At 47.2% G+C, this 27,174-nt stretch overlaps 1 protein-coding gene across 2 annotated transcripts; it reads right to left on the reverse strand.

Moving 5' to 3' along the window:
- Positions 1 to 5,490: 5,490 nt before the first annotated feature.
- On the reverse strand, positions 5,491 to 18,521 carry LOC120909360 (gastrula zinc finger protein XlCGF26.1-like). Of its 2 annotated transcripts, none has more exons than XM_040321115.1 (6): positions 18,347 to 18,521; positions 13,409 to 13,519; positions 12,650 to 12,781; positions 12,336 to 12,518; positions 12,131 to 12,245; positions 5,491 to 7,034 (listed from the first exon to the last, which is right to left on the reverse strand). In XM_040321115.1, exons 2-6 carry the CDS (start codon positions 13,484 to 13,486, stop codon positions 5,560 to 5,562), a joined length of 1,983 nt encoding a protein of 660 aa, XP_040177049.1. In that variant the 5' UTR covers positions 13,487 to 13,519; positions 18,347 to 18,521; the 3' UTR covers positions 5,491 to 5,559. The 2 variants fall into 2 exon arrangements, with proteins under 2 accessions (XP_040177049.1, XP_040177048.1); XM_040321114.1 differs by lacking the exon at positions 18,347 to 18,521 and adding an exon at positions 18,193 to 18,289.
- Between the last annotated feature and the right edge of the window lie 8,653 nt (positions 18,522 to 27,174).

Genomic DNA, 27,174 nt, shown 5'->3' on the forward strand with positions numbered 1-27,174 from the left:
ACAGAGTGACTCACCTCTTCCCCACTCCCCGTCTCAGCAGAGGGGACAGAACTTCTCATACGGATCGTACACCAGCCCCATCCCCCCCGCCCTTAGCTGACCTCAGCCTTTCTGCAGACCCTGCACTTTCTGCTTCCCAGTTTCTTCCCGTGATGTGATGTAAGGGAGGGTGGGGTGCTCTGGACATCTAGTCTTGCAGATACAGCCGGCCCTTTGAGGGCAACCACAATGCTGATAATTGCCTTTGACACCCCTGCTCTAACCCATCCTGATAGGCTTTTCTTCTCCTACCTTGTGAAGCCAGCTAAACTCACCAAAGCCCCTCCTCCTGGTCCCTCCCCATTACTGGTTCCAGCAGGGAGATGAAGCACAAGTTTGCCAGTCTCTCTGTAAGGACAACAGTCCTCTTCTGGATCCTAAAAGAAGCCACACCCCTGGACATCCAATAGGCTATGTCCAGGTCATGAAGGCACTAAAGCAACCAAGTAGTAACCATAAGGGAAGACTCTGGCTTGCGGAATCACGTGACCATAGATTAAGTGGAGTAAAAAAGGGCAGTTAGATAGGGTCTTTTTTTATTTATGTTTTCGATCCAGTGATCAGACAGAGGGTGGGAGGTACAATGTATCCCAGAGTCGGGGCTTGAAGGATTCCAGCAGCAAGATCCATTAACCAGTTGCCGAATCTGTTCTCGTCTTCTTGGAAAGTTTGAGTGGTTCCATCTCCTCCTGTAACATTCTTTGTGACTTAAAATGGTTTGCAGGTCAATTTTATTTCATTTCTTTCATTTTTTGTTTTATATCATCACTGTTATAAGCAATAATAGTGGGGCTGGGGGAGCCCCGATCACCCTCCCAGAGTGGCACAGTGTTACTATGGTGACACCGAACTACTCTGATGACCGTATGTTAGAGTGGATGTAAACCCCAAAAAATGTATTTATTTTTTTGATTCACAATGTTTATCATAATATGAGGTGATCCACAGTTCATTGTATATTACCAGGATGTGTTATGTGGGGGAGGGGTGGATTTCTCACTTTGTATACTGTGGATCACCTCATATTCTGATAAACATAACATAACATATGATAAACATGTCCAAGCTAGATATGTAAATAACCTGTCACTCAAAGCAAGGAGAGAGGAAAGGACTTTTTATTTAGCCCAGGTTCACACTGGGTACGATTTGAGATGCGATTTCACATGTCAAATCGCATCTCAAATTGTCAGCAATGGCACCGTCCTAATCGGTGCGGCGCTGCACCGATTTCAAAAAGTAGTTCCTGTACTACTTTTTGCGATTTTGGGCCGCGATTTACATTGAACCCTGCAAAGATGTCTCTTAAATCGCGGCCGAAATCGCGGTAAAAATCGCGATTTTACCACGATTTTGAATTCGCAGCAGTGTGAACCTAGACAGGTTTTTATCTGGAAGTCTGTTAATTTTCACTGAACAATAAAAGAGGATTGCTCAGAGCTGGATTAACTCTGTGTGGCAAGACTGGGCACAGATCATAGTAAATCTTATACTCTACATTGTGACATAAAAAATAAAAAAAAATTGGGGTTTACATCCACTTTAAATAATAATAATCTTGAAAAAAAAAAATGTAAAGGAAAAAGTTAAAAAAATAGAATAATTTGTATTCCATTAAAAAGAAAATTAAGATATTTTTTTCAAAAATATGTAAAAAAAAAAATAAAAAAATAACCTTTAAAAATTTTTATGAAAAATTATTACTTTTTTAAAAGATTTTTCTTAAAAATTATTTATCTAACATACTGGGCCATATTCTGAGTAAGGATACGATGGAGTATCTCAGGATACTCCATCGTATCTCTCTTTTTTGGCCCGTGTATCTATGCGACTGATTCTTAGAATCATTTTCGCATAGATACACTTAAGATCCGCCATGTGTAAGTCACTTACACTGTCGGATCTTAAAATGTAATTACGCCGCCCGCCGCTAGATGGCGTTTACGTTCAGGTCTCATGTGTTTATGCAAATGAGCCTGATACGCCGATTCCCGAACGAATTCGCGTTGCGTAACCGTCGCTAACGTCGTTTGCGTAAGCGTAAACTTACCCCTGCTATATGAGGGGTACGTTTACGCAAGTCCCACGTAGGCCATGTTAACCACTTTTTGCGATTCGGGACTCTGTCGCTTTAACAGACAATTGCGCGGTCGTGCGACGTGGCTCCCAAACAAAATTGGCGTCCTTTTTTTCCCACAAATAGAGCTTTCTTTTGGTGGTATTTGATCACCTCTGCGGTTTTTAGTTTTTGCGCTATAAACAAAAATAGAGCGACAATTTTGAAAAAAATGAATATGTTTTACATTTTGCTATAATAAATATGCCCCAAAAATATATAAAAAAACATTTTTTTTCCTCAGTTTAGGCCGATACGTTTTCTTCTACATATTTTTCGTAAAAAAAAATCGCAATAAGCGTTTATTGATTGGTTTGCGCAAAAGTTATAGCGTTTACAAAATAGGGGGTAGTTTTATGTCATTTTTATTATATTTTTTTTTACTAGTAATGGCGGCGATCAGCGATTTTTTTTTTCGGTACTGCGACATTATGGCGGACACTTCGGACACTTTTGACACATTTTTGGGACCATTGGCATTTTTATAGCGATCAGTGCTATAAAAATGCATTGGATTACTATAAAAATGCCACTGGCAGGGAAGGGGTTAACACTAGGGGGCGGGGAAGGGGTTAAGTATGTTCCCTGGGTGTGTTCTTACTGTGGGGGGGGGGGGGGGGTGGCCTCACTAAGGGAAACACTGATCCTCTGTTCATACATTGTATGAACCAAAGATCAGCATTTCCCCTGCTGACAGGACCGGGAGCTGTGTGTTTACACACACAGCTCCCGGTCCCCGCTCTGTACCGAGCGATCGCGTGTGCCCGGCGGCGATCGCACACGCACGGGAGTCGGGGGCGAGCGGGGGGCGCGCGCGCGCGCCCCTAGTGGCGGCTGGGAGAGAGGACGTCATATTACGTGCTCTCGCCCAGCAGAGCCACCTTGTGGACGTATTTCGATGGTGCGGCGACGGCAAGTGGTTAAGTATGGCGTCGGGTCCGTGTCGTGTTTTTCCGTCGGCTACGTCGTTTCCCTAAGTCGTTCTTGAATACGACTTTACGTCAATGATGCACACGTCGGCGTCATTGACGTTTTACGCCGAGAACTGGAGCATGCGCACTGGGCTATTTTAAGCCCCGCTCTTGCGCAGTTCGTTAGAATCGGGGGCGCGCTTAATTTAAATAGAAGCCGCCCCCTTGGATATACGCGTGGCTACGCCGGGCCAATTACACTACGCCGCCGCAAACTACGGTGCAAGTGTTTGGGGAATACAGCACTTGCTCCTGTAGGTTGGGGCGGCGGAGTGTAAATGGCTTACGCGACGCCCGCCCGAAATCTACGGGAATATGGCCCACTGTCATCAGAGTAGTTATTTATGCAATTAATTATTTATTTTTACATACTGTCATCAGTCAGTATCCCTGATGACAACCATAATATGACGCTGTACTGCACTAGTGACAGTATACACAAAAAAAAAAACCAATCAACTGTGGGTATAGAATTGGGTATATGGGATTGTACAATATTTTTTTCAACCTATGTAAATTATAAAAAAAAAAAAAAAAAAAAAAAAAAAAAATCTATAAATTTTCTCAAAAAAAGTGACAAAAAAAAATTACAACTTCAAAAAAAACTTGCCATGCCTCTTACTAAATACCTCAGATCTACTTTCCAAAAAGGGGTATTTTGAGGGGTATTTGTACTCTCCTGGCATTTTAGGGCTTTAAGAAATCAAAGCCGTCAGTTTGATTTTCAAATATATACCATAGTTTAGAGACTATGGGCCAGATTCTCGTACAGCGGCGTATCTTTGTGCGGGCGTAACGTACCTGATTTACGTTACGCCTCCGCAACTTAGACGGGCAAGTGCTGTATTCTCAAAGCACTTGCTCCGTAAGTTGCGGCGGCGTAGCGTAAATCGGCCGGCGTAAGCCTGCCCAATTCAAATTTGGAACGGGGGGGGGCGTGTTTTATGTAAATGTTCTGTGACCCGACGTGATTGACGTTTTTCACGAACGGCGCATGCGCTGTCCGTGGACATATCCCAGTGTGCATTGCTCCAAAGTACGCCTCATAGACGTATTGGTTTAGACGTGAACGTAAATTACGTCCAGCCCCATTCACTGACGAGTTACGCAAACAAAGTAAAATATAAAAAATTTGACGCGGGAATGACGGCCATACTTAGCATTGGTACGCCGCATAGAGCAGGGGTAACTTTACGCCGGGAAAAGCCTAACGTAAACGGTGTATCTGTACTGCATCGGCCGGGCGTAAACACACGCCCCTAGCGGCCAGCGTAAATATGCAGTTACGATCCGACGACGTAAGAGACTTACGCCGGTCGGATCTAAAAGAAATCTATGCGTAACTGATTCTAATTATATATATATATATATATATATATATATATATATATATATATATAATATTAATTATACATGTACTGTATAATTAATTTATATATATATATATATATATATATATATATCTACACATACACACACACACACAGTGCTGAATAGCAAAGAATACTTTGGACATGAAGGGGGTAAAGCCTTCCGGATAATAATTAAATAAAAAAAATTGTGTATATATATATATATATACACATATATATATACACACACATACATACAATTTTATTTATTATTATGTGGAAGGTTTTACCCCCTTCATGACCAGAGTATTTTTTTTTGCTATTCAGCACTGCGTATATATATATATATATATATATATATATATACACGCAGTGCAATGCTGAATAGCAAAAAAAAATGCTCTAGTCATGAAGGGGGACCTTCCGGAGGTCAAGTCGTTCAATTAAATATTTTATATATGCTCAGTTTGAAATTTCGAAACTGAGAAAGTCTGGGGGGGGGGGGGGGGGTGAGTTATCGATGTGTGTGTGCCTTGAGCTACTGAGCTCTGTAAGCAGAATATCTTCTTCCTAAGGCCACATTCACACTTGGCATTTCTTGAATGCGTGCCAAAACACACAGGAAAAGTGCGCTGTGCGACAAAGGTGAATTGCCCACCCTATGTGCAAAAACTTTTTTTTGTGTGTGTGGCTGTTTTTGCCTTGCTATGATTATTTGCGATATGACCCGTTTGTTCTCTTGTATGTGTCTGTGATTTAAAAAAATAAAAATAAAATAAAATCTGATTAAAAGTAAAAAAAAAAAAAAACCTGCAAGTGGGAACTCGGGTTCGTGCTACGCAGTGTGAATGGGGCCTTAGGGTGGATTTGGACCCAGACTGAAGAACTACTGCCCCTGGTGGTCAAAGCACAGATAGGAGATGAGAGGTTTAATGGTTCAAGCACCAGGCAGAGAGGCTAACAGGTTTCTCAGATGACCACCAGGAGCCGCAGAGAAAAGTAAGACGCCGAGTTTGGGATAAATCTTTATTACACATTTATTGCATTGATAAAACAAACTCCAAGTCAAAAACGCTACATCTCAGCGAGTATGAGTTCTCTGGTGTTTGTCCATATGGGACTTCCGCCCGAAACACCTCCCGCACACCGCGCAGGCATACGGCTTCTCATCCGTATGAATGCGCTGGTGCGTCTGAAGCTGCGAGCGCTGGGTGAAGCACTTGCCGCACTGCGGACACGGGAACGGCTTCTCGCCCCGGTGGACCCTCTCGTGAACGATGAGCTCGGCCCTGGTGATGAACCGCTTGCCGCACTCCGAGCAGGAGTAGGGCTTGTCGCCGGTGTGGTGCTTTTGGTGTCTACGGAGCAACGCCATCAGCGTGAAGCTCTTGCCGCAGTCGGAGCAGGAGAATGGTTTTTCTCCCGTGTGAATACGCTGGTGGGTTCGGAGCTGGAACGTCCACGTGAAGGACTTGCCGCACTCCAAGCACTGGTAGGACTTGTCACCAGTGTGGGTCCTCTGGTGGTGCACCAACTCAGTCCTGGAGGAGAACGGCTTGTTGCACTCGGCGCAGGAATATGGCTTCTCCCCCGAGTGGATCTTCTGGTGTTCTACAAGCCGGGCCCGACACGGGTAAAGCTTACCGCATATGGTGCACAGGAACGTTCCCTCCGCGGAGTGAACCCGTCTAAGGTGAGTGTTCAGTGCAAACTTCCAGACAAAACTTTTCCCGCACTCCGTACAGGAGAACGGCTTCTCTCCGGTGTGAACCTTCTGGTGTTTAAGAAGCTCCCACTTCCGTTTATAATTTTTCCCGCACTCAGGACAGGCAAAGGGTCCCTCACTGTTGTGAGTGTCTCCGTGCTGAAGGAGGGCAGAGTTGCTGGGGAAGCATTTCCCGCACTGAGCGCAAGGGAACGGCGTCTGGTCACTGTGGGTTTTACGGTGCTCGTTGAGACACGACACGGTCCCGTAGCTCTTGCCGCACTCGGGGCAGATGAACGGGAGCTCGCCCGTGTGGACGCTCTTGTGGCGGTTAAGGTTGGCCTGCCCCGTGAAACACTTGCCGCAGGCGGAGCAGGAAAATGGCTTCTCCCGCTTGTGGGCTTTTAAATGCTCCATGAGATGAGATTTCTGGGATAAACATTTCCCGCACTCTAGGCACTGAAATTTCGGACCACGGGACTTGAGAGAAACTCCCTCAGAACTGGAAGGATCTGGCGATCCCTGGCCACCTTGGTGCAAATCTGGAGTGACCGTATGTGATCTAGCTGGGAAATATCTCTCGGAACTAGAGGGACTGTCCAACCGGTCTGCACCGTACGGCTCCGAGCCGAAGGTATGTGATTGAGCGTTAAAAGATCCCTCAGGATTGGAGGAACTGGCTCTTCTACCCTCGGCATAAGTTCCCCGACGGAGATCGTGTACTCTAAAAGATTCCTCAAAACCTGAAGGATTGGATAGTCCTGTATGAGAATGTGGCATCGTGTGGTCGGCGTCTGAATATGGGGGTGAGGAAAGATAATCCTCCGAGGATCTGTTCAACTCGCGTCCATCTGCCAGGAAGAGAACAAAAAGACGTTTTCAGGATTGGCTTCAAATTATCTCTAGTGTACAGGGGTGCAAGTTTAACCACTTAAGGACCAAGCCTGTTTTTCAGACTCAGTGTTTACAAGTTTAAAACATTTTTTTTTTTTATAGAAAATTACTTAGAACCCCCAAACATTATATATATTTTTTTTTCTAACACCCTAGAGAATAGAATGGCGGTCATTGCAAAATTCACTTTTTTTTACTGAAAAATAAGACAACAGTAAAGTTAGCCCACTTTTTTTTTATATTGTGAAAGAAAATGTTACGCCGAGTAAAATGATACCCAACATGTTACGCTTCAAAATTGTGCCCGCTCGTGGAATGGCGTCAAACTTTTACCCTTAAAAATCTCTGCAGTCTCTGACCATCTCCTGTATCATGTCTGCAGTCTCTGACCATCTCCTGTATCATGTCTGCAGTCTCTGACCATCTCCTGTATCATGTCTGCAGTCTGACCATCGCCTGTATCATGTCTGCAGTCTCTGACCATCTCTTCTATTCTGTCCGCAGTCTCTGACCATCTCCTGTACCATGTCGGCAGTCTTTGACCTTCTCTTGCATCACGTCTGCAGTCTCTGACCATCGCCTGTATCACGTCTGCAGTCTCTGACCATCTCCTGTATCATGTCTGCAGTCTCTGACCATCTCCTGTATCATGTCTGCAGTCTCTGACCATCGCCTGTATCATGTCTGCAGTCTGACCATCGCCTGTATCATGTCTGCACTCTCTGACCATCGCCTGTATCACGTCTGCAGTCTCTGACCATCGCCTGTATCATGTCTGCAGTCTGACCATCGCCTGTATCATGTCTGCACTCTCTGACCATCGCCTGTATCATGTCTGCAGTCTGACCATCGCCTGTATCATGTCTGCAGTCTGACCATCGCCTGTATCATGTCTGCAGTCTCTGACCATCTCCTGTATCATGTCGGCAGTCTTTGACCTTCTCTTGCATCACGTCTGCAGTCTCTGACCATCGCCTGTACCATGTCGGCAGTCTTTGACCTTCTCTTGCATCACGTCTGCAGTCTCTGACCATCGCCTGTATCACGTCTGCACTCTCTGACCATCGCCTGTATCACGTCTTCACTCTCTGACCATCGCCTGTATCACGTCTGCACTCTCTGGCCATCTCCTGTATCATGTCTGCAGTCTCTGACCTTTTCTTAGATCATGCCCAAAATCTTTGAATATATCCTATTGTGTGTCTGCTGTCTCTGACACTGAAATTATAAGTGTGGCCCTTTGGTAAAGTTGAGGGCCGCTCTAATTTATGACTTATATAGCGCCTATAGCACCGCCAATTTACGCATCTCTATTGTACATTCATATCAGTCTCTTGAGACCCCTCTATGTAAAAGATTGACCACCGCTTCTGTACCCCATACAATTGGTCAAGGAGTCAACTTTTATGGGAGTTAGGAAAAGAGAGGGCAGGCGGGGTATTGGGATCGAAAAGGATAGGTAGGGGAGCTGGGCTGGCCTCGGGGAGTTAGGAAAAGAGAGGGCAGGCGGGGTATTGGGATCCAATAGGATAGGTAGGGGAGCTGGGCTGGCCTTGAGGAGTTAGGAAAAGAGAGGGCAGGCGGGGTATTGGGATCCAATAGGATAGGTAGGGGAGCTGGGCTGGCCTTGAGGAGTTAGGAAAAGAGAGGGCAGGCGGGGTATTGGGATCCAATAGGATAGGTAGGGGAGCTGGGCTGGCCTTGGGGAGTTAGGAAAAAAGAAGGCAGGCAGGGTATTGGGATCGAATAGGATAGGTAGGGGAGCTGGGCTGGCCTTGGGGAGTTAGGAAAAGAGAAGGCAGGCAGGGTATTGGGATGGAATAGGATAGGTAGGGGAGCTGGGCTGGCCTTGGGGAGTTAGGAAAAGAGAGGGCAGGTGGGGTATTGGGATCCAAAAGTATAGGTAGGGGAGCTGGGCTGGCCTTGGGGAGTTAGGAAAAGAGAGGGCAGGCGGGGTATTGGGATCCAATAGGATAGGTAGGGGAGCTGGGCTGGCCTTGGGGAGTTAGGAAAAGAGAAGGCAGGCGGGGTATTGGGATGGAATAGGATAGGTAGGGGAGCTGGGCTGGCCTTGGGGAGTTAGGAAAAGAGAGGGCAGGCGGGGTATTGGGATGGAATAGGATAGGTAGGGGAGCTGGGCTGACCTTGGGGAGTTAGGAAAAGAGAGGGCAGGCGGGGTATTGGGATGGAATAGGATAGGTAGGGGAGCTGGGCTGACCTTGGGGTACCACGTAGTAGAGGTTTGGTTACGTGGAGGAATTTCCAAAGAAGGGTGTAAATGATGTTCTACAGATGGAACAACAAAGTGGAGAGGAAGGGGGTGTGGAATTTGGAAACAGGATGTGAGCGGCGGGAAGAGCAGAAAGGAGGGGGGGGCGGAGAAGGTAGAGAACAAAGGAATTTGGAGAGGGGGGAGAACACGAGAGCCCGGAGTTGTCTGTTCGAGTAGTTAGCACAGAGATGCCGAGATCGGTCCATCACAAGTATGGAGAACATCAACATTGCCACAAGGCCAAAGGCAACACCGAGCTGGTTGACCCTAGAGCTCTGGAGGCATTGGTATACTCCAAATAAAGGTGCCCCCCCGGTGTATCAGTGGTTGTTCTCTTCACGGGTCCCCTAGAAAGCCTCGGAACTACGGCTGGAGCACATCAAGACACAAGTTCCTACAGATCTTCCCAAGTGGCTTGGCTACCTGAATTTGCTGCTTAAGGACCACCCACGGCTTCGCTCCAGGGTATCAGCGATTGTACTCTTCATAGGTCTCCTAGAAAGACTTTGCCACGCCCCTTCTCTTTTGATTGACAGCCTGTGTAATGAGACACGCCTGAACCTGGGTGAAGGGGGCGTGTCTGATGCTGCTCTGTACCGTCCGAGACAGATTTTACTTTCACTTTCCTCTCCGCCAGAGATGCAGGTAAAAGCTCACCGAGTCAGCGGAGCATACAGAAAGAGACATCAGAGCGAGAGAGACATCAGAGCGAGAGAGACACTAGAGAGAGCGAGAAAGACATCAGAGCGAGAGAGACACTAGAGAGAGAGAGAGAGAGCAGAGGGGGGAGAGAGACACAGAGAGAGAGAGAGAGTAGGGGGGAGAGACAGAGGGAGAGCAGAGGGGGAGAGAGACACTAGAGAGAAAGCAGAGAATACAGAGAGAGACACATCACGGAGAGCGGGAAAGAGAGAGCAGAGGGGGGATAGAGAGAGAGATAGAGTGGGGGGGTGAGAGACACAGAGGGAGAGTAGAGGGGGGGGGAGAGACACTAGAGAAAGCAGAGAATACAGAGAGAGACACTAGAGAGAGAGCAGAGAATACAGAGAGACACACTAGAGAGAGCGAGAGAGACTCATCACAGAGAGCGAGAAAGAGAGCAGAGGGGGGGAGAGACACAGAGAAAGAGTAGAGGGGGGGGGGGGGAGAGACACTAGAGAGAGAGAGAGCAGAGAATATAGAGAGAGACACTAGAGAGAAAGAAGAGAATACTAGAGAGAGACACTAGAGAGAAAGGAGAGAATACTAGGAGAGAGAGAGAGCAGAGGGGGGAGAGAGACAGAGCACAGAGAAAACGGAGAGAGAGGCACTAGAGAGAGCGAGAGAGACATCAGAGCGAGAAAGACACATCACAGAGCAAGAGAGAGAGCGCAGAGGGGGAGAGAAACACAGAGAAAGAGCAGAGAATACAGAGATAGACAGCAGAGGAGAGACAGAGAAGAGAATAGAGAGACAGCAGAGAATACAGAGAGCGCAAGAGAGAGAGAGCGCAGAGAATACTGAGAGAGCAGAGAATACAGAGAGCGCAGAGAATACAGAGATAGAGAGATTAGAGAGAGTGCGCAGAGAATACAGAGAGCGCAAGAGGGAGAAGAGAGAGAGCAGAGAATACAGAGAGAGTGCGCGTGAGAGAGAAAGCAGAGAATACGGAGAGAGAGCAGAGAAGACCAAGACAGAGACAGCAGAGAATACAGAGACACAACAAGAGAGAGAGAGCAGAGAATACCAAGAAAACCTGCGAGAGATGGCAGAGACTACAGAGCGAGAAGGACAGCAAAGAAGAGAGAGAGCAGAGAATACAGAGAGCGTGCGAGACAAAAAGAGACAGCAGAGAATACCGAGAGCGTGCGACACAAAGAGAGAGAGCAGAGAATACAGAGAGAGCGAGCAGAGAATAGAGAGAGACAGAAAAGAGAGAGAGAGAGAGAGAGAGGAGAATACAGAGACAGCAGAGAATGCAGAGAGAGAGCAAGAGAGAGAAAGCAGAGACTACTGAGAGAGCGCAAGAGAGAGAGACAGCAGAGACTACAGAGCAAGAGGGACAGCAAAGAAGAGAGAGAGCAGAGAATACAGAGAGCGTGCGAGACAGACAGCAGAGAATACAGAGAGAGACAGCATAGAGAGTGCAAGAGAGAGAAAGCAGAGAATACAGGGAGAGCGCATGAGAGAGAGACAGTAGAGACTACAGAGCGAGAGGGACAGCAAAAAAGAGAGCGTGCGAGACAAAGAGAGACAGCAGAGAATACAGAGAGCGTGCGAGACAAAGAGAGCGAGCGAAAAAATAGAGAGAGAGAGACAGAAAAGAGAGAGAGAGAGAGAGAGAGAGAGAGAGAGAGAGAGAGAGAGAGAGGAGAATACAGAGAGAGACAGCAGCGACTACAGAGCGAGAGGGACAGCAAAGAAGAGAGCGAGCAGAGAATACAGAGAGCGTGCGAGACAGAGAGAGAACCAAGAGAGACAGCAGAGGATAGAGACAGACAGAGACACTCTAATTAGGTGGGAGGGGGAAAAGGTGCCAATGTTAGGTCTCCACCCCAAGCTTTGGTGCTATGCCACGCCCACAGATTTCTGAGGGCTACAACCGAATGAGGAGACTTTTTGGAGGCGCACACAACGTGAATTCGGTTATAACAACATTGTCCACTAAACTCTGCAAAGGAATGGGGTTTTGGGATAACAACCACTGTGTCTTCCGGGCCGTCCATAGACGGAACACATTGGGGCCAGAAGACGTTGCTGTGCTGTAGCGACTCTTTTCTGGATTTGGTGTTCTTTGCTCACCTGCTCCAATCTCTATGGGATCCTCCTCCTCCTCCTTCACCCTCACCATGATCACCATCTCATCATCATCTTCTTTCTCCTCTTCTTTAATTTTAACATTTTCCAAGATTCCGTTCTAAATGTGTGACAGGATTCATTTTCAATGTTTTAATTAAAAACACAATATAAAAAAAGAGCAGGTTACGTATTGCTCTGAGCCCCTTACCTGGTAATTCTGAGCGTAGTTGTGCTCTTCCTGTGTGCCACCCAAGGCACTGCTGGGGCATCTTTCTGTTCTCAAATTCACGGTGTTCTCCTTCTGGTCCTCCATCATGGCCTCCTGTTTCCTCGGGTCCTCCAGCATGGCATCCTTGTAGAAATCCTTGTGTCCTTCTAAATATTCCCACTCCTCCATAGAAAAATAGACAGTGACATCCTGACACCTTATAGGAACCTGACACACACAATGATACCGTCACCATCCAGTCACAGCGCTTGCCTGTAACTGGATAACACCCGAAAACTCGTGACACAACTTACCTCTCCCGTCAGCAGCTCTATGATCTTCTGGGTGACTTCTAGAATCTTCTTGTCCTTTCTCTCGGGTATCAGTGATTGCAGTTGGGGCACTGTGATGATCACATTGTCACCAGATTTCACCGGAGGAAAGCGCTGTAATAAAAGATCAACATAGTCATGTGACCTCCCAGAATCCTCCTCACCTCTCCGGTCTGTGTTTTATTAATAGAGATAAGAGTGATGTCATGTGACCTCCCAGAATCCTCCTCACCTCTCCGGTCAGGTCTGTGTTTTATTAATAGAGATAAGAGCGATGTCATGTGACCTCCCAGAATCCTCCTCACCTCTCCAGTCAGCTCTGTATTTTATTAATAGAGATAAGAGTGATGTCATGTGACCTCCCAGAATCCTCCTCACCTCTCCGGTCAGCTCTGTGTTTTATTAATAGAGATAAGAGTGATGTCATGTGACCTCCCAGAATCCTCCTCACCTCTCCGGTCAGGTCTGTGTTTTATTAATAGAGATAAGAGTGATGTCATGTGACCTCCCAGAACCCTCCTCACCTCTCCGGTCAGGTCTGTTTTGTTAATTGAGATAAGAGTGATGTCATGTGACCTCCCAGAATCCTCCTCACCTCTCCGGTCAGGTCTGTGTTTTATTAATAGAGATAAGAGTGATGTCATGTGACCTCCCAGAATCCTCCTCACCTCTCCGGTCAGCTCTGTGTTTTATTAATAGAGATAAGAGTGATGTCATGTGACCTCCCAGAATCCCCCTCACCTCTCCGGTCAGCAGGCAGACGATCTCCAAGGTGAGGTTTAGTATCCTCTCGGTGATCTTGATCTTTTCCTTATCCATCCTCGTGGAACAGTCAGGAAGAAGACTTGGGACCTGGAAGAAGATAAAGGGACTATGATGAGGTCACAGCAGCCTTGACAATGAAGTACCGTAAAGCAGAAAACTGTAAATAAAGTTATACAATAGGCGAGCAACATTAAATAATCCTCCAGTATTGACTAGAAATACAACTATGAACATTTTTAGTAAAGCATTTTGTATGAGTGATAGAACAAATTCATGAACCAAGGAGCCCTCTACTAACCAGATGAGCTAGATGCACCACAAACTCCTCCAGGTCACAAGCTGCATGGTGCCAGCCATTTATGTAAATCTCAAAGCTCACTCAGGTCCACAGAGGCTCCTCAGAGTCAGGGTGGCCAGTCAAGTAGAAGGTCCACTACGGGACGATCAGCCTCATCTTTTGAAGAGATTGTTATTTCTATAGCGTTCCTCCGGGAGCCTGGCCTGGCCTGGCTATTTATGTCAACCTCAGATAGTCTGAGTAGGTTTGGTCTGGTAGCAGAAGGGTACCTGCCCTTCTCTTGATCTCCTTTCAGCTAAGAACTGCCCGCCTGATCTCCTTCCAGCCAAGAACTGGCCACCTGATCTCCTCCTGGCCATGAACTGGCCACCTGATCTTCTCCCGGCCAAGAACTGGCCACCTGATCTCCTCCCGGCCAAAAACTGGCCACCTGATCTCCTCCCGGCCAAAAACTGGCCACCTGATCTCCTCCCGGCCAAAAACTGGCCACCTGATCTCCTCCCGGCCAAAAACTGGCCACCTGATCTCCTTCCGGCCAAAATCTGACCACCTGATCTCCTTCCGGCCAAAATCTGACCACCTGATCTCCTTCCGGCCAAAAACAGGCCACCTGATCCCCTTCCGGACAAAAACTGGCCACCCGATCTCCTTCCGGACAAAAACTGGCCACCTGATCTCCTTCCGGCCAAAAACTGGCCACCTGATCTCCTCCCAGCCAAGAACTGGCCAAGTGATGTCCTCCCAGCCAAAAAACTGCCCACCTGATCTCCTTCCAGCCCAAAAACTGCCCACCTGATCTCTTTCCAGCCAAAAACTGCCCACCTGATCTCTTTCCAGCCAAAAAACTGCCCACCTGATCTCTTTCCAGCCAAAAAATGCCCACCTGATCTCTTTCCAGCCGAAAAATGCCCACCTGATCTCTTTCCAGCCAAGAACTGCCCATCTGATATCCTTCCAGACAAGAACTGCCCATCTGATCTCCTTCCAGCCAAGAACTGCCCATCTGATCTCCTTTCAGCCAAAAGCTCCCACCAACTTCTTCGCTGCTCTACTCTCCCATGTGGGTTCACTAGCTGAAACCCACCACAGATCAGCCATTTAAATGGGCAAGAACTGCCATAAGAGAACTGGAATAGTAGACCATCTAGAACTCTGGTCCTAATTGGTCTACCAATTTTCTCCATAGCAGATCCGCACACTTCTCCCAATCTCCTTCCAGCCAGGATCATCCATCTACTTTCTTTCTTGCTCTGCTCACCCATGTGGGTTTACCAGATGAAAACCACCATTGGCTAGCCATTTAAAGGGTCAAGAACTGCCATAGTAGAACTTGAAAAGCAAACCACCCAGAAACCTGGTCCTGGGTGGTCTACTCTCTCCCTCTAGAGCAAATCCTCACGTTTTTCCTGATCTTCTTCCAGTCAGGAGCACCTTCTTCCTCGCTCTGCTCACCCATTAGAGTTCCCTAGTTGGAAACCACCATAGATCAACCAACTGGAATAGTAGACCACCCAGAACCCTGGTCTGGGATGGTCTACTATTTCTCTCCATAGCAAATCCTCACGTTTGTCCTGATTTTCTTCTAGCCAGGGAGTACTTAACTACCTTCTTCCTCACTCTGCTCACCCATGTGGGTCCACCAGCTGGAAAGCACCATAGATCAGACATTTAAAGGGGCAAGAAGTGTCATAGTAGTACTGGAAGGTCCTAAACTTTCTCTTGATCTCCTTCCAGCCAGGAACACCCATTTACTTTCTTCTTTGCTCTGCTTACCCATTTGGGTTCTTCAGCTGAAAACCACCATTGATTATGATTAGCCATTTAAAGAGGCAAAAACTGCCATCGTAGAACTGGAGTAGTGGACAATCCAAAAACTTGGTCCTGAATGGTCTACTATTTTCCTCCCTCTCAGATCCTCGCACTTCTCCCGATCTCTTTCCAGCCAGGAACACCCAACTACCTTATCCCCGCTCTACTCACCTATATGGGTTCCCAAGTTAAAAACTGCCACTGATTAGCCATTTAAAGGGGCAAGAACTGCCATAGTAGAACAGGAATTGAAGACCATCCAGAACCCTGGTCCTGAATGGTCTACTATTTCTCCTGATCTCCTTCCAGTCAACAACATCCACCTACCTTCACTCTGCTCACTCATGTAGGTTCCCCAGCGAAAAACCACCACTGATCAACCATGTACAGGGGCAAGAACTACCATAGTAGAACTGGAATAGTAGACCATCTAGAACTCTGGTCCTGGATGGTCAAGTATTTTCCTGATCTCTGTCCAGCCGACACCACCAACCTTCCTTCACCCCTGCCTTGATCATCCATGCGAGTTCCCCAGCTGAAAACCAACACAAAACCAAAACCAAGGGGGCGAGACCTGCCATAGTAGAACTAGAACAGCAGACCGTCCAGAACCCTGGTCCGGGATGGTCTACTATTTACCTCCATGATTTCCTTCCATCCCAGAACACCCATCTACCTTCATCCTCGCTCTGCTTACCCATATGGGTTCCCCAGCTGAAAACCACCACAGATCAGCCATTTAAAAAGGGGCAATAACTGCCATAGTAGATAAGATGAGCAGATTTTCTTCATGAAATCCGGGGACATATATGTAGTGCCCATCAATGTAGCCTGTTCAGTGCCCATCAATGTAACCTGTCCAGTGCCCATCAATGCAGCCTGTCCAGTGCCCATCAGCTCAGCGTGTCCAGTAACCATCAGCTCAGCCTGTCCAGTGACCATCAGCTCAGCCTGTCCAGTGACCATCAGCTCAGCCTGGCCAGTGACCATCAGCTCAGCCTGGCCAGTGACCATCAGCTCAGCCTGGCCAGTGACCATCAGCTCAGCCTGGCCAGTGACCATCAGCTCAGCCTGGCCAGTGACCATCAGCTCAGCCTGGCCAGTGACCATCAGCTCAGCTTGTCCAGTGACCATCAGCTCAGCTTGTCCAGTGACCATCAGCTCAGCCTGGCCAGTGACCATCAGCTCAGCCTGGCCAGTGACCATCAGCTCAGCCTGGCCAGTGACCATCAGCTCAGGCTGGCCAGTGACCGTCAGCTCAGCTTGGCCAGTGACCGTCAGCTCAGGCTGGCCAGTGACCGTCAGCTCAGGCTGGCCAGTGACCATCAGCTCAGGCTGTCCAGTGACCATCAGCTCAGGCTGTCCAGTGACCATCAGCTCAGCCTGTCCAGTGACCATCAGCTCAGCCTGTCCAGTGACCATCAGCTCAGCCTGTCCAGTGACCATCAGCTCAGCCTGGCCAGTGACCATCAATGCAGCCTGTCAAGTGACCATCAGCTCAGCCTGGCCAGTGACCATCAGCTCAGCCTGGCCAGTGACCATCAGCTCAGGCTGGCCAGTGACCATCAGCTCAGCCTGGCCAGTGACCATCAATGCAGCCTGGCCAGTGACTATCAGCTCAGGCTTTCCAGTGACCATCAATGCAGCCTGGCCAGTGATCATCAGCTCAGGCTGTCCAGTGACCATCAATGCAGCCTGGCCAGTGACCATCAGCTCAGGCTGGCCAGTGACCATCAGCTCAGCCTGGCCAGTGACCATCAGCTCAGGCTGTCCAGTGACCATCAATGCAGATTGTCCAGTGACCATCAGCTCAGCCAGTTCAGTGCCCATCAGTGGATAGCGAGCGAGGAGAGGAGACATATTATACAGAGCAGGGATCTCCTGTTTACCCCGCACAGCCGCTGTCCTCGGACAAAGTCCCGCCTCTTATAATAAAGGTCTGACAGCCAAGTAGGCAGAGATCCCCGTTCTGTATAATCTGGCGGCACTCGCCCCCCCCCCCATCCATCTGGGGCCCATAGTAGGACCGGCCCTGGGCGCCCCCCCCTCAGCCCCAGCTTGCAGTGCACCCGCACAGGATAGGCCCTGAATCCGGGGACAAGTCCAGGAACAGACGGCTCCGGGGACAATGTCCTCAATCCGGGGACTGTCCCCGGGAAAACCAGGGACATCTGATCACCCTAATAGTAGATCACCCAGAACCCCGATCCTGGATGGTCTACTATTTTCCTCCACAACAAATCCTCACGCTTCTCCTGATCTCCTTCCAGCCAACCCCTACCCCCCTTCACCCCGCCATGCCGATCCATATGGGTTCCCCAGCTAAAAACCACCGTTGATCAGCCATTTAAAGGGGCAGCAACTGTCAGGGGTGGGACTGCATTCAGCCACCGTTCTGCCGACAGTCTATGGAGCTCCTAACCCCGAAGACAACCAAGGGGGCCACTTAGCCTTCTACCTCCCTTCTTGACTGTTATTTCCTAAGGTTGGGTGCACTAAAGAGCTGGAAGGTTGCAAGCGAAGCCTACCTGGTCGCCGGGCGTCGACCAATTTAGTTTCAAGTGACCTCTGAACCCCCCCACCCCCGAAGAGTCGGTAAGTGAATACACCACACATGTCACTCTTTTATAGGTGAGCCATGATCATAACACACCCCTGCATTGGTGCCATGGTGACTGGTCCTCTTTGATGTCACAGATTGATAATCCATCAACACAACGATCCCAGGGGCTGATAAAAGTCTTCCCCCCCTCCCCCCTCCATATAATACAGCAGAAAACTGGGGTCCTCCCAGAGAGCACACTCACCTTCCTCTCAGCACCCCTCTATGCTCAATACAAAGGATTTGCAGCCCACTTCCTCTCTATGGCTTGCCCACTTCCTCTCCGGAATTTCCACGCCGCACTGCCCACACCCAACATGGCCGGGCCTGCGGCCGTAGCCATGGGGGCACGCGCGAGGTTTTTCTCCCCACCCCGGCGGCCATTTTCTCGGAGCCCGCAGCGGCGGACGTCCGTCGCTATTAAAGCCGTCTGTCTGCGGAGGGAGACATGTCAGGGCGGCCATTTTGTTGAAGCTCGACGGCAAACTCACTGAGGCTTGGGTGGGTAAAGTGGAAACTTGGCTGCGCCCAAATTTAACTACTTGCTGACCGGGCTTTTTTTGTTTACAAATTTAAATCAGTTTTTTTTTTTTAAAACTAGAAAATGACTTATAACCCCCAAACATTATATATATATTTTTAGCAGAGACCCTTGAGAATAAAATTGCAAACGTTGCAATTTTTTATATGTCACACCGTATTTGTGCAGCGTTTTATTTTTATTTTTTATCATTTTTAACAAACAAATAGAGCTTTTTTTTTGGTGGTATTTAACCACTTAAGGACCGGACCAATATGCTGCCTAAAGACCCAAGTTGTTTTTACAATTCGGCACTGCGTCGATTTAACAGACAATTGCGCGGTCGTGCGACGTGGCTCCCAAACAAAATTGGCGTCCTTTTTTCCCCACAAATAGAGCTTTCTTTTGGTGGTATTTGATCACTTCTGCGGTTTTTATTTTTTGCGCTATAAACAAAAATAGAGCGTCAATTTTGAAAAAAATTCAATATTTTTTACTTTTTGCTATAATAAATATCCCCAGAAAATATATAAAAATCGTTTTTTTTCCTCAGTTTAGGCCGATACGTATTCTTCTACCTATTTTTGGTAATAAAAATCGCAATAAGCGTTTATCGGTTGGTTTGCGCAAAATGTATATTGTTTACGAAATAGGGGATATTTTTATTGCATTTTTATGATTTTTTTTTTACTACTAATGGCGGCGATCAGCGATTTTTTTCGTGACTGCGACATTTTGGCGGACACTTCGGACAATTTTGACACCTTTTTGGGACCATTGTCATTTTCACAGCAAAAAATGCATTGTTTACTGTGAAAATACCGATTGCAGTTTGGGAGTTAACCACAAGGGGGCGCTGAAGGGGTTAAGTGTGACCTCATTTGTGTTTCTAACTGTAGGGGGGTGTGGCTGTAGGTCTGACGTCATCGATTGTGTATCCCTATAAAAGGGATCACACGATCGATGACGGCGCCACAGTGAAGAACGGGGAAGCTGTGTTTACACACAGCTCTCCCCGTTCTTCAGCTCCGGGGACCGATCGTGGGACTCCAGCGGCGATCGGGTCCGCGGGTCCCGGCTGGGCACTTAAAGAGGACGTACCTGTAGGTACATGTGCCCAGCCGTGCCATTCTGCCAACGTAAATGTGCAGGAGGCGGTCCTTAAGTGGTTAAAGAGCCGCGGCCACGACTCTTCACAGAGATCGGGGTCGCACCATGCCCTAGCAACACGGTGCGGCCGCGATCCCCACGCTGCATTCATGGCAATGGCGAGGCTGCATTCATGGCAATGGCAAGGCTGCATTCATGGCAATGGCAAGGTTGCAGATGGGCACTCATTAGGCTGCATTGATGGGCACTGACCTGACTTATTTTGCTCCACAGTTCTTGATTTAAAATGTAAGTTTTTTCCTGAAACTTCCCACATAAAGTGAAGAATAAAACACCTAAGCTCATCTTTAGACTCTTCACCACACACAGCCACAAAGGCAAGATCATTCTTGTTGGGCCGTGTATTAGTTAATTTGCATTTAATTTTAATGGTTCGAAGAATGTCAGGAAAAATGGTCGGCCCCTCACGCAGTGTTCACTTCATCAAATCTGGCCCTCTTTGAAAAAAGTTTGGACACCCTTGGCTTACGGCCAGTGTTGTAAGTAACGATGCCCCTTTTGAGGGTAACGAGTAGTCTACCAGATTACTCTTCCCCTCGCGGCAACGCCGTTCCCATTACTTGGGCGGCGTTACCGCAATTACATCTACCGCCACTAGATGGCAGCAGAGTAATTGCCGGGTCTGGGCGCGTCACGTCAGCGCGTCCATGTCCCGCGATGTAAGGGCGGAAGCCCACACTGGAGTGTCTCCAGGCAGGACACACCTCCAGAAGCGGGGGCTGATATCCGATTCCTCGATAGCTCGGTCACCATCAGGGAGGAGTCCAGGGGACGCCCAAGCCAGCCCGCAGAGAGTGGGAGTGCAGCGCAAATAATAATCTAATGGAAGCAAAGCCGCACATGTCATCACCCGCCGCCGCCGCCGCTACACAGCCCATCAGGGATTTTTATATGCTGCTTTATCTTCGGCTTTTGTGAGTAAGCTAAGCTGTGATACTTTTAAAAATACATTACCTGTTGTTTCAAACAGAGAGCACTGGCCCGGATTCAGGTAGATTTGCCCCTTTCTTGCGTAGGCGCAGGGCAACGTTTTTGCCCTGCGCCCCCGCAAATTTACTGCGCTACCTGCGATTCACGGAGCAGTAGCTCCGTAAATTGCGTGTGCGCTGTGTAAACTTGCCCTGCGTAAGGGCGCCTAATGTAAATGATCCCGTAGGGGGCGGGAATCATTTAAATTAGGCGCGCTCCCGCGCCGAGCGTAGAGCGCATGCTCCGTCGGGAAACTTTCCCGACGTGCATTGCGGCAAATGACGTCGCAAGGACGTCATTTGCTTCAAAGTGAACGTGAATGGCGTCCAGCGCCATTCACGAATCACTTACGCAAATTACGTAAAATTCGAACGTCGCGACGCGGGAACGACGGGTATACTTTAGCATTGGCTGCCCCTGCTATTAGAAGGGGCAGCCTTACGCTAAACACGCCGTACGGAAACAACGTAAATTGCGTACGCAGGGCTCGCGCAACATTGTGAATCGGTGTTAGTATGCAATTTGCATACTATACGCTGAGCACAATGGGAGCGCCCCCTAGCGGCCATCGTAAGAATGCAGCCTAAGATATGCGTGGCATAAGAGCCTTATGCCACGCAGATTTTAGGCTGCAGTCGGCGTTACGATTTTCCTGAATCAGGAGCATTTGTAACACCGGAGCAAGTAAGCAATTGCGCTGTGTAACCTATGGTTACACAGGCGCAATTGCTTCTTGAATCTGGGCCACTGTTTTCTTCTGTCAGGCGCAGGCGCAATCCTTGCCGACGGAAATCTCCGAACCTCGGCCGGCATCCAGGCTCATTCCTTAACATCCCCGTGGATTGGAGGTTGTTAAAAAAAGAGCCAGGAGGCCGAGCGAGCCGTCTGAGCAAAGCGAGGACGTGAGGCCGACTGGCCACTTACCTCAAATTCCACGTCGCCCTCGAGGTTCGGTGATTTCCGTCGGCAAGGATTGAGCCTGCGCAGCCCTTACAGGAACCATCTCGATAGCCAGAACCATATAGTCAGATCACCTGCAGGTTTGACTGTACTCATGTGCACCACCGGGAAAACTGGCCCCCAACGCTAGCCGGATGAAGAGATAGGACCAAGGACTGACTTTCCTATAGCTGCTCCACAGAGACCTGTGCCTATTGCTTATATTAAGAGGTATCAACACTGCAGTTATTGCTTCTATGTACTGTTTATTGCTGACTTTGCTGATTCATTAGTTAATTCCAGTCTAGTGGTACAGAATTTTATGGTACACCATTTATTCAAACCCATATCAATACTGTAACGGAATGACCCGTGACACCCAAAGACTTTGTGAGGATGGAGGATACTCCTGTGTCAGCGTCACTGATAACTCTTGGGTCTGAGTCCACTCTGTGCCCTTTGGGCATGGAGTGGCAAGTGAATCATAATTCATGTATTACATGAGATTTGACATCACTGATAGTTCGTATTGCAGGATTTTGAGACACTGCAAGATGTTGGTTAATTGTGACCCCAACCAGTCAATAGTGATTCATCTCTCTCTGAAGACTGTTAATATGTTAAATAAGGCTGGCTTTTGAAAGGCCTTTAATTGTGTGATAACACTGTCTAAAACCTATTGATGCTCAGAGGTGTGAATAGGTGTAAAGCTGCATGCGGAGACGAAACGTCTGCCTAGGGAACTCAGTGTGTGATGGGTTTGTTTATTATGCTGTTTAAGGAATGTGCAGTGATTAGACATGATAATTATAGGCCGGTGCCGACCTGTCTAGAATGTTTAAGTAATTAGCCTTAGTGTGTGATTAGGGGGGGGGTGGAGATCTCATTGTTGCTTTAATGCCTTGTACTGTATAAAAAGCTGAGAAGAAACCATTAAAGTGTCATTACATTTGGAACAAGCACAGAGCTGTGTGTCTCGTCTTGATTCTGGGCAAATGAAATGGGATCGGGTCCTGTTGGTTGGAGTGTCGATAAGCTGTCTTGGATGGGATGGAAGGTCGTAAACGGTGGTGACCGTTACAAATACATTGGGCCAGATTCACATAGAGATACAATGGTGTATCTCCTGACACGCCGTCGTATCTCTGAGTTGTGCCGGTCGTATCTATGCGACTGATTCATAGAATCAGTTACGCATAGATATCCCTAAGATCCGACAGGTGTAACTGTGTTACACCGTCGGATCTTAGGCTGCAATTCCAGGCCGGCCGCCAGTTGGCGCTTCCCTATCTTTTACGCGATGATTATGCTAATGAGCAGTTACGCCGATTCCGAAACGAACGACCGACGCTTTTTTTTTTTTTTTTTACGTCGTTTGCGTTCGGCTTTTTTCCGGCGTATAGTTACCCCTGGGTCTATGAGGCGCAGCCAATGTTAAGTATGGCCGTCGTTCCCGCGTCGAATTTTGAAATTTTACGTTGTTTGCGTAAGTCGATTCAGAGTCCTGACCTACCCACATTTAGGAGGGATCTAAAAACCTATCTGTGGGCAGAGGCAGATTGATAGGAAGAGTGAGGTTAGGGTAATTCTGGCGGGAAGCACTGCTAGATCGGTTGGGAATTGTGTGTTGTCTCTCCTTTGGTCTTATGTGATTTCTATGGTTTTGTACTGTATTGGTTTTATGGTGTTATATTGTTGTTTTATTATGATTTTAATTGTGGTACATATTTTATATTGTTACTATGTTAATTTATGCCTGTAACACTCGGTCCTGTTGTGAATTGTTAAGGTCTGGAAGCGTTTCGATACCTTCGGGTGATTCTACGCTATACAAGCAATAAGCAATAAAAGTGCTGGACGCAAGTTACGCTCACGCCGAAACCAATGACGTCCTAGCGACGTCATTGGGAGCAATGCACGCCGGCAAAATCTGCGGACGGCGCATGCGCAGTTAAATCGGCGCGATAGCAGTTTTCATTCAACCAGGTGTTTCAGTGGGGCTGAGGTTAATCCCAAAGTCGAGGCAAAGAACAGAGAACCCAATCAACCAAGCGGCTCCTGTGGAAGTAGCGCTACATAAATGACCAATGAAACAATTGTTTATAGCAAACTCTGGTTTTATTCGACACTTTAATAGAAGAATATAATCAACACCTTAATAGAAAAATATAGTCATATTCTTAGTCATTTTATAAATATATATATATTATTGCATTTTTATCTATTATCCATAATGAAGCAATTTACAAACAAGTCTATCGTGGCATTTTACTGCATTCCTGAGCCCCTTATGCCCTGTACACACGATCGGTTCATCCGATGAAAACGGACCGATTGAATTTTTTCATCAGATATCCGATGAAGCTGACTTTCATCAGTCTTGCCTACACACCATCAGTTAAAAATCCGATCGTGTCAGAACGCGGTGACATAAAACACGACGACGTGCAGAGAAAAATGAAGTTCAATGCTTCCGAGCATGCGTCGACTTGATTCTGAGCATGGGTGAATTTTTGACCGATGGATTTCCCCACACACGATCGTCTTTTTTTCTATCAGTTTTTTAACCATCAGAAAATTTTAAAACAGGTTCTATTTTTTTTCACTGATGGGAACAAAAACGATGGGGCCCACACACGATCGGTTCATCAGACAAACCGATCGTGTGTACAGGGCATTACTCGAACCTACGGGCTTTAAGGCTGTGGCCTCTGTGTCACAATTAATTGGGAAAGCCTAGTTAAAAGGACATATGTGCGGGTACCGCGCTATAGCTCAAAGACGGCTACAGCGTGGCTCTCCAGTTCTGCGGCGGCATCCATTGGAAATACACTCAAAACCGCGCACCCTGGGGAGCGCTCTGTGACTGCTGTATCCTTTGGACACAGCTGATCACAGATTGTGGTAAAGGGCCAATCACAGCGGCCCTTTACCATGTGATCAGCTGTGTTTAATCACAGCTGGTCACATGTAAACAAACTTTGCCAGTTATTGGCAGTCCTTTCCTCAGACGCTGTCTCTACGTGAGGAAAGGAGAGGCGACAACCTGAAAGGCTAACAGGGCACAATGAGCACATTCTTTACACTGATAATCAAGGCACTGATCTCATCTGTGACCTGATTATCAGTGCAGTCCCATCAGTGCAGCTTCAATGTGCTCATTAGTGTAGCCTCATCAGTGCACATCAATGAAAAAGAAAAATTACTTATTTGCAAAATTTTATAACAGAAACTATGAAAAAAATATTTTCCAGTCTTATTTAGCAAAAAACAAAAACAAACAGTGGTGATTAACCACTTAAGGCCCGGAAAGATTTGCCCCCTTAATGACCAGGCCATTTTTTGCGGTATGGCACTGTTTCGCTTTAACTGACAATTGCATCGCACGACCGCGATGAATCCAAATAAAATGTATGTCCTTTTTTCCCCACAAATAGAGCTTTCTTTTGGTGAAATTTGATCACCTCTGCGAGTTTTATTGTTTGCGCTATAAACAAAAAAAAAAAAGCGAAAATTTTGAAAAAAACAACAACAATATTTTAACTTTTTGATATAATACATATATATATATATATATAAAAAAAAAAAAATCTTCATCAATATGAAGGCCAATATGTATTCTTCTTCATATTTTTGGTAAAAAAAAAAAAAATTGCACCAAGCATATATTGATTGGTTTGCGCAAAAGTTATTGCGTCTACAAAATAGGGGATATATTTCTGGCATTTTTATTATTCTTTTTTTTTTTTTTACTTGTAATGGCGGTGGTGATCAGTGATTTTTTTAGCGGGACTGCGACATTGCGGCAGACAGATCAGACACTTTTTTTGAGACCATTGACATTTATACAACGATCAGAATTAAAAATAGCCACTGATTACTATATAAATGTAATTGGCTGGGAAGGGATTAACACTAGGGGGCCATCAAGAGGTTAAGTGCGTTGCCTAGGGAGTGTTTCTAACTGTGGGAAAATGAGACTGCCTGGGGGAGGAGACCGATCACTGCTCCTAATCAGTAGGAGCAGCAGATCTGTCTTTCCTCCCCTGACAGAACAGAGATCTGTCTATTTACATTGACAGGTCTCCGCTCTGTCTCTGTCAGGAGCAATCGCGGGTTGCCCACCGGCCACGCACCGGCCACACGCATCGACTCTGGCCGACGTACAGTTACGCTGATTTGCCCAGGGGAGCCAACCTGCCGCAGTATAACTGTGGCGGCTGGTCCTCAAGTGGTTAAATACCACCAAAAGAAAGCTCTGTTTCAATAAATTAATATAAATTAAATTTCGGTACAGTGTTGCATGACCGCGCAATTGTCCTTCAAAGTGTGACAACGCTGAAAATTGGCCTTGGCCTGCTCTCTATTTTTTCTCATCGTGACATTCTCAGCAGTGTTTTCCTGCCAAGAAACCCGAGCGTGAGTATACTTACCTCTCCATGGAAACCCGCGCATGCTCGAAATTACTTTGACGCATGCGCGGTAGCTTTCAATCATAGGTAGGGTGAGGCAAGATGGCGGCGACGGCATCGAACGTGACGAGCGCATGCTCGTCGTAGTCGATGACTTCACTGTGTTTGTGCCATTCAAAAGAACGGCGGTTCTTTTGAATGGTGTGTGTGTACACTGGGCTGGCAAGAGAATCTTGCCAAGAATCTCGTCAGGAAAAACAACGTTTTTTTTCCTGATGAGAATCTGGGCCGTGTGTACAGGGCTTAAGTTCTAATGCCGTGTACACACGATCATTTTTCGGCATGAAAAAAAACTTTGTTTTTCAGCATGTCCAAAAAACAACGTTTTTCCGACTTCATCATTAAAAAACGACGTTGCCCACACACCATCGTTTTTAAAAAATGATGAACAAAGCGCGGTGACGTACAACACGTACGACTACAACACGTACGACGGCACTCTAAAGGGGAAGTTCTATTCGCCTTTGGGCTGCTTTTAGCTGATTCCGTGTTAGTAAAAGACGATTCGCGCTTTTCTGTCTGTTACAGCGCAGCACTATCTTCTTTTTTGTTATTATCCTATGGTCTGATACACCTTTCAGTGCCGCAGCTGTACCCCCCCCTTTTTCCCCTCCCCCCCATCCCCTTTGGTAGCGCGGTAATACCCACTCCTTCACAGCGTGATGAATGTGCTTACTCCATTATGAACGGTAGTTTTACCAGAACGAGCGCTCCCGTCTCGTAACTTGCTTCTGAGCATGCGCGGGTTTAAAACGTTGTTTTAGCCCACACACGATCATTTTTTACAACCCGAAAAATGATTTTTCAGAAGCCGAAAAATGATGTGTAGCCCACACACGATCATTTTAAATGACGTTTTTAAAAACGTCGTTTTTTTTTTCATGCCGAAAAATTATCGTGTGTACGCGGCATAAAGCATTTTCACAGCATTGTCTATCAAATAGGCAAAATGGGTAGTAGAGC

This window comes from Rana temporaria, chromosome 8 (assembly GCF_905171775.1).
Source record: "Rana temporaria chromosome 8, aRanTem1.1, whole genome shotgun sequence".
Lineage (NCBI taxonomy): Eukaryota > Metazoa > Chordata > Amphibia > Anura > Ranidae > Rana > Rana temporaria.

Coding starts and splice junctions, on each gene's coding strand:
- LOC120909360 (XM_040321114.1), bottom strand. CDS start 18,249: ATGGATTATCAATCTGTGACATCAAAGAGGACCAGTCACCATGGCACC. Junction 12,782..13,408: donor TCTGCCTGCTGACCGGAGAG/GTGAGGGGGATT, acceptor CTTTTATTACAG/CGCTTTCCTCCGGTGAAATC. Junction 12,519..12,649: donor TAGAGCTGCTGACGGGAGAG/GTAAGTTGTGTC, acceptor TTTTCTATGGAG/GAGTGGGAATATTTAGAAGG.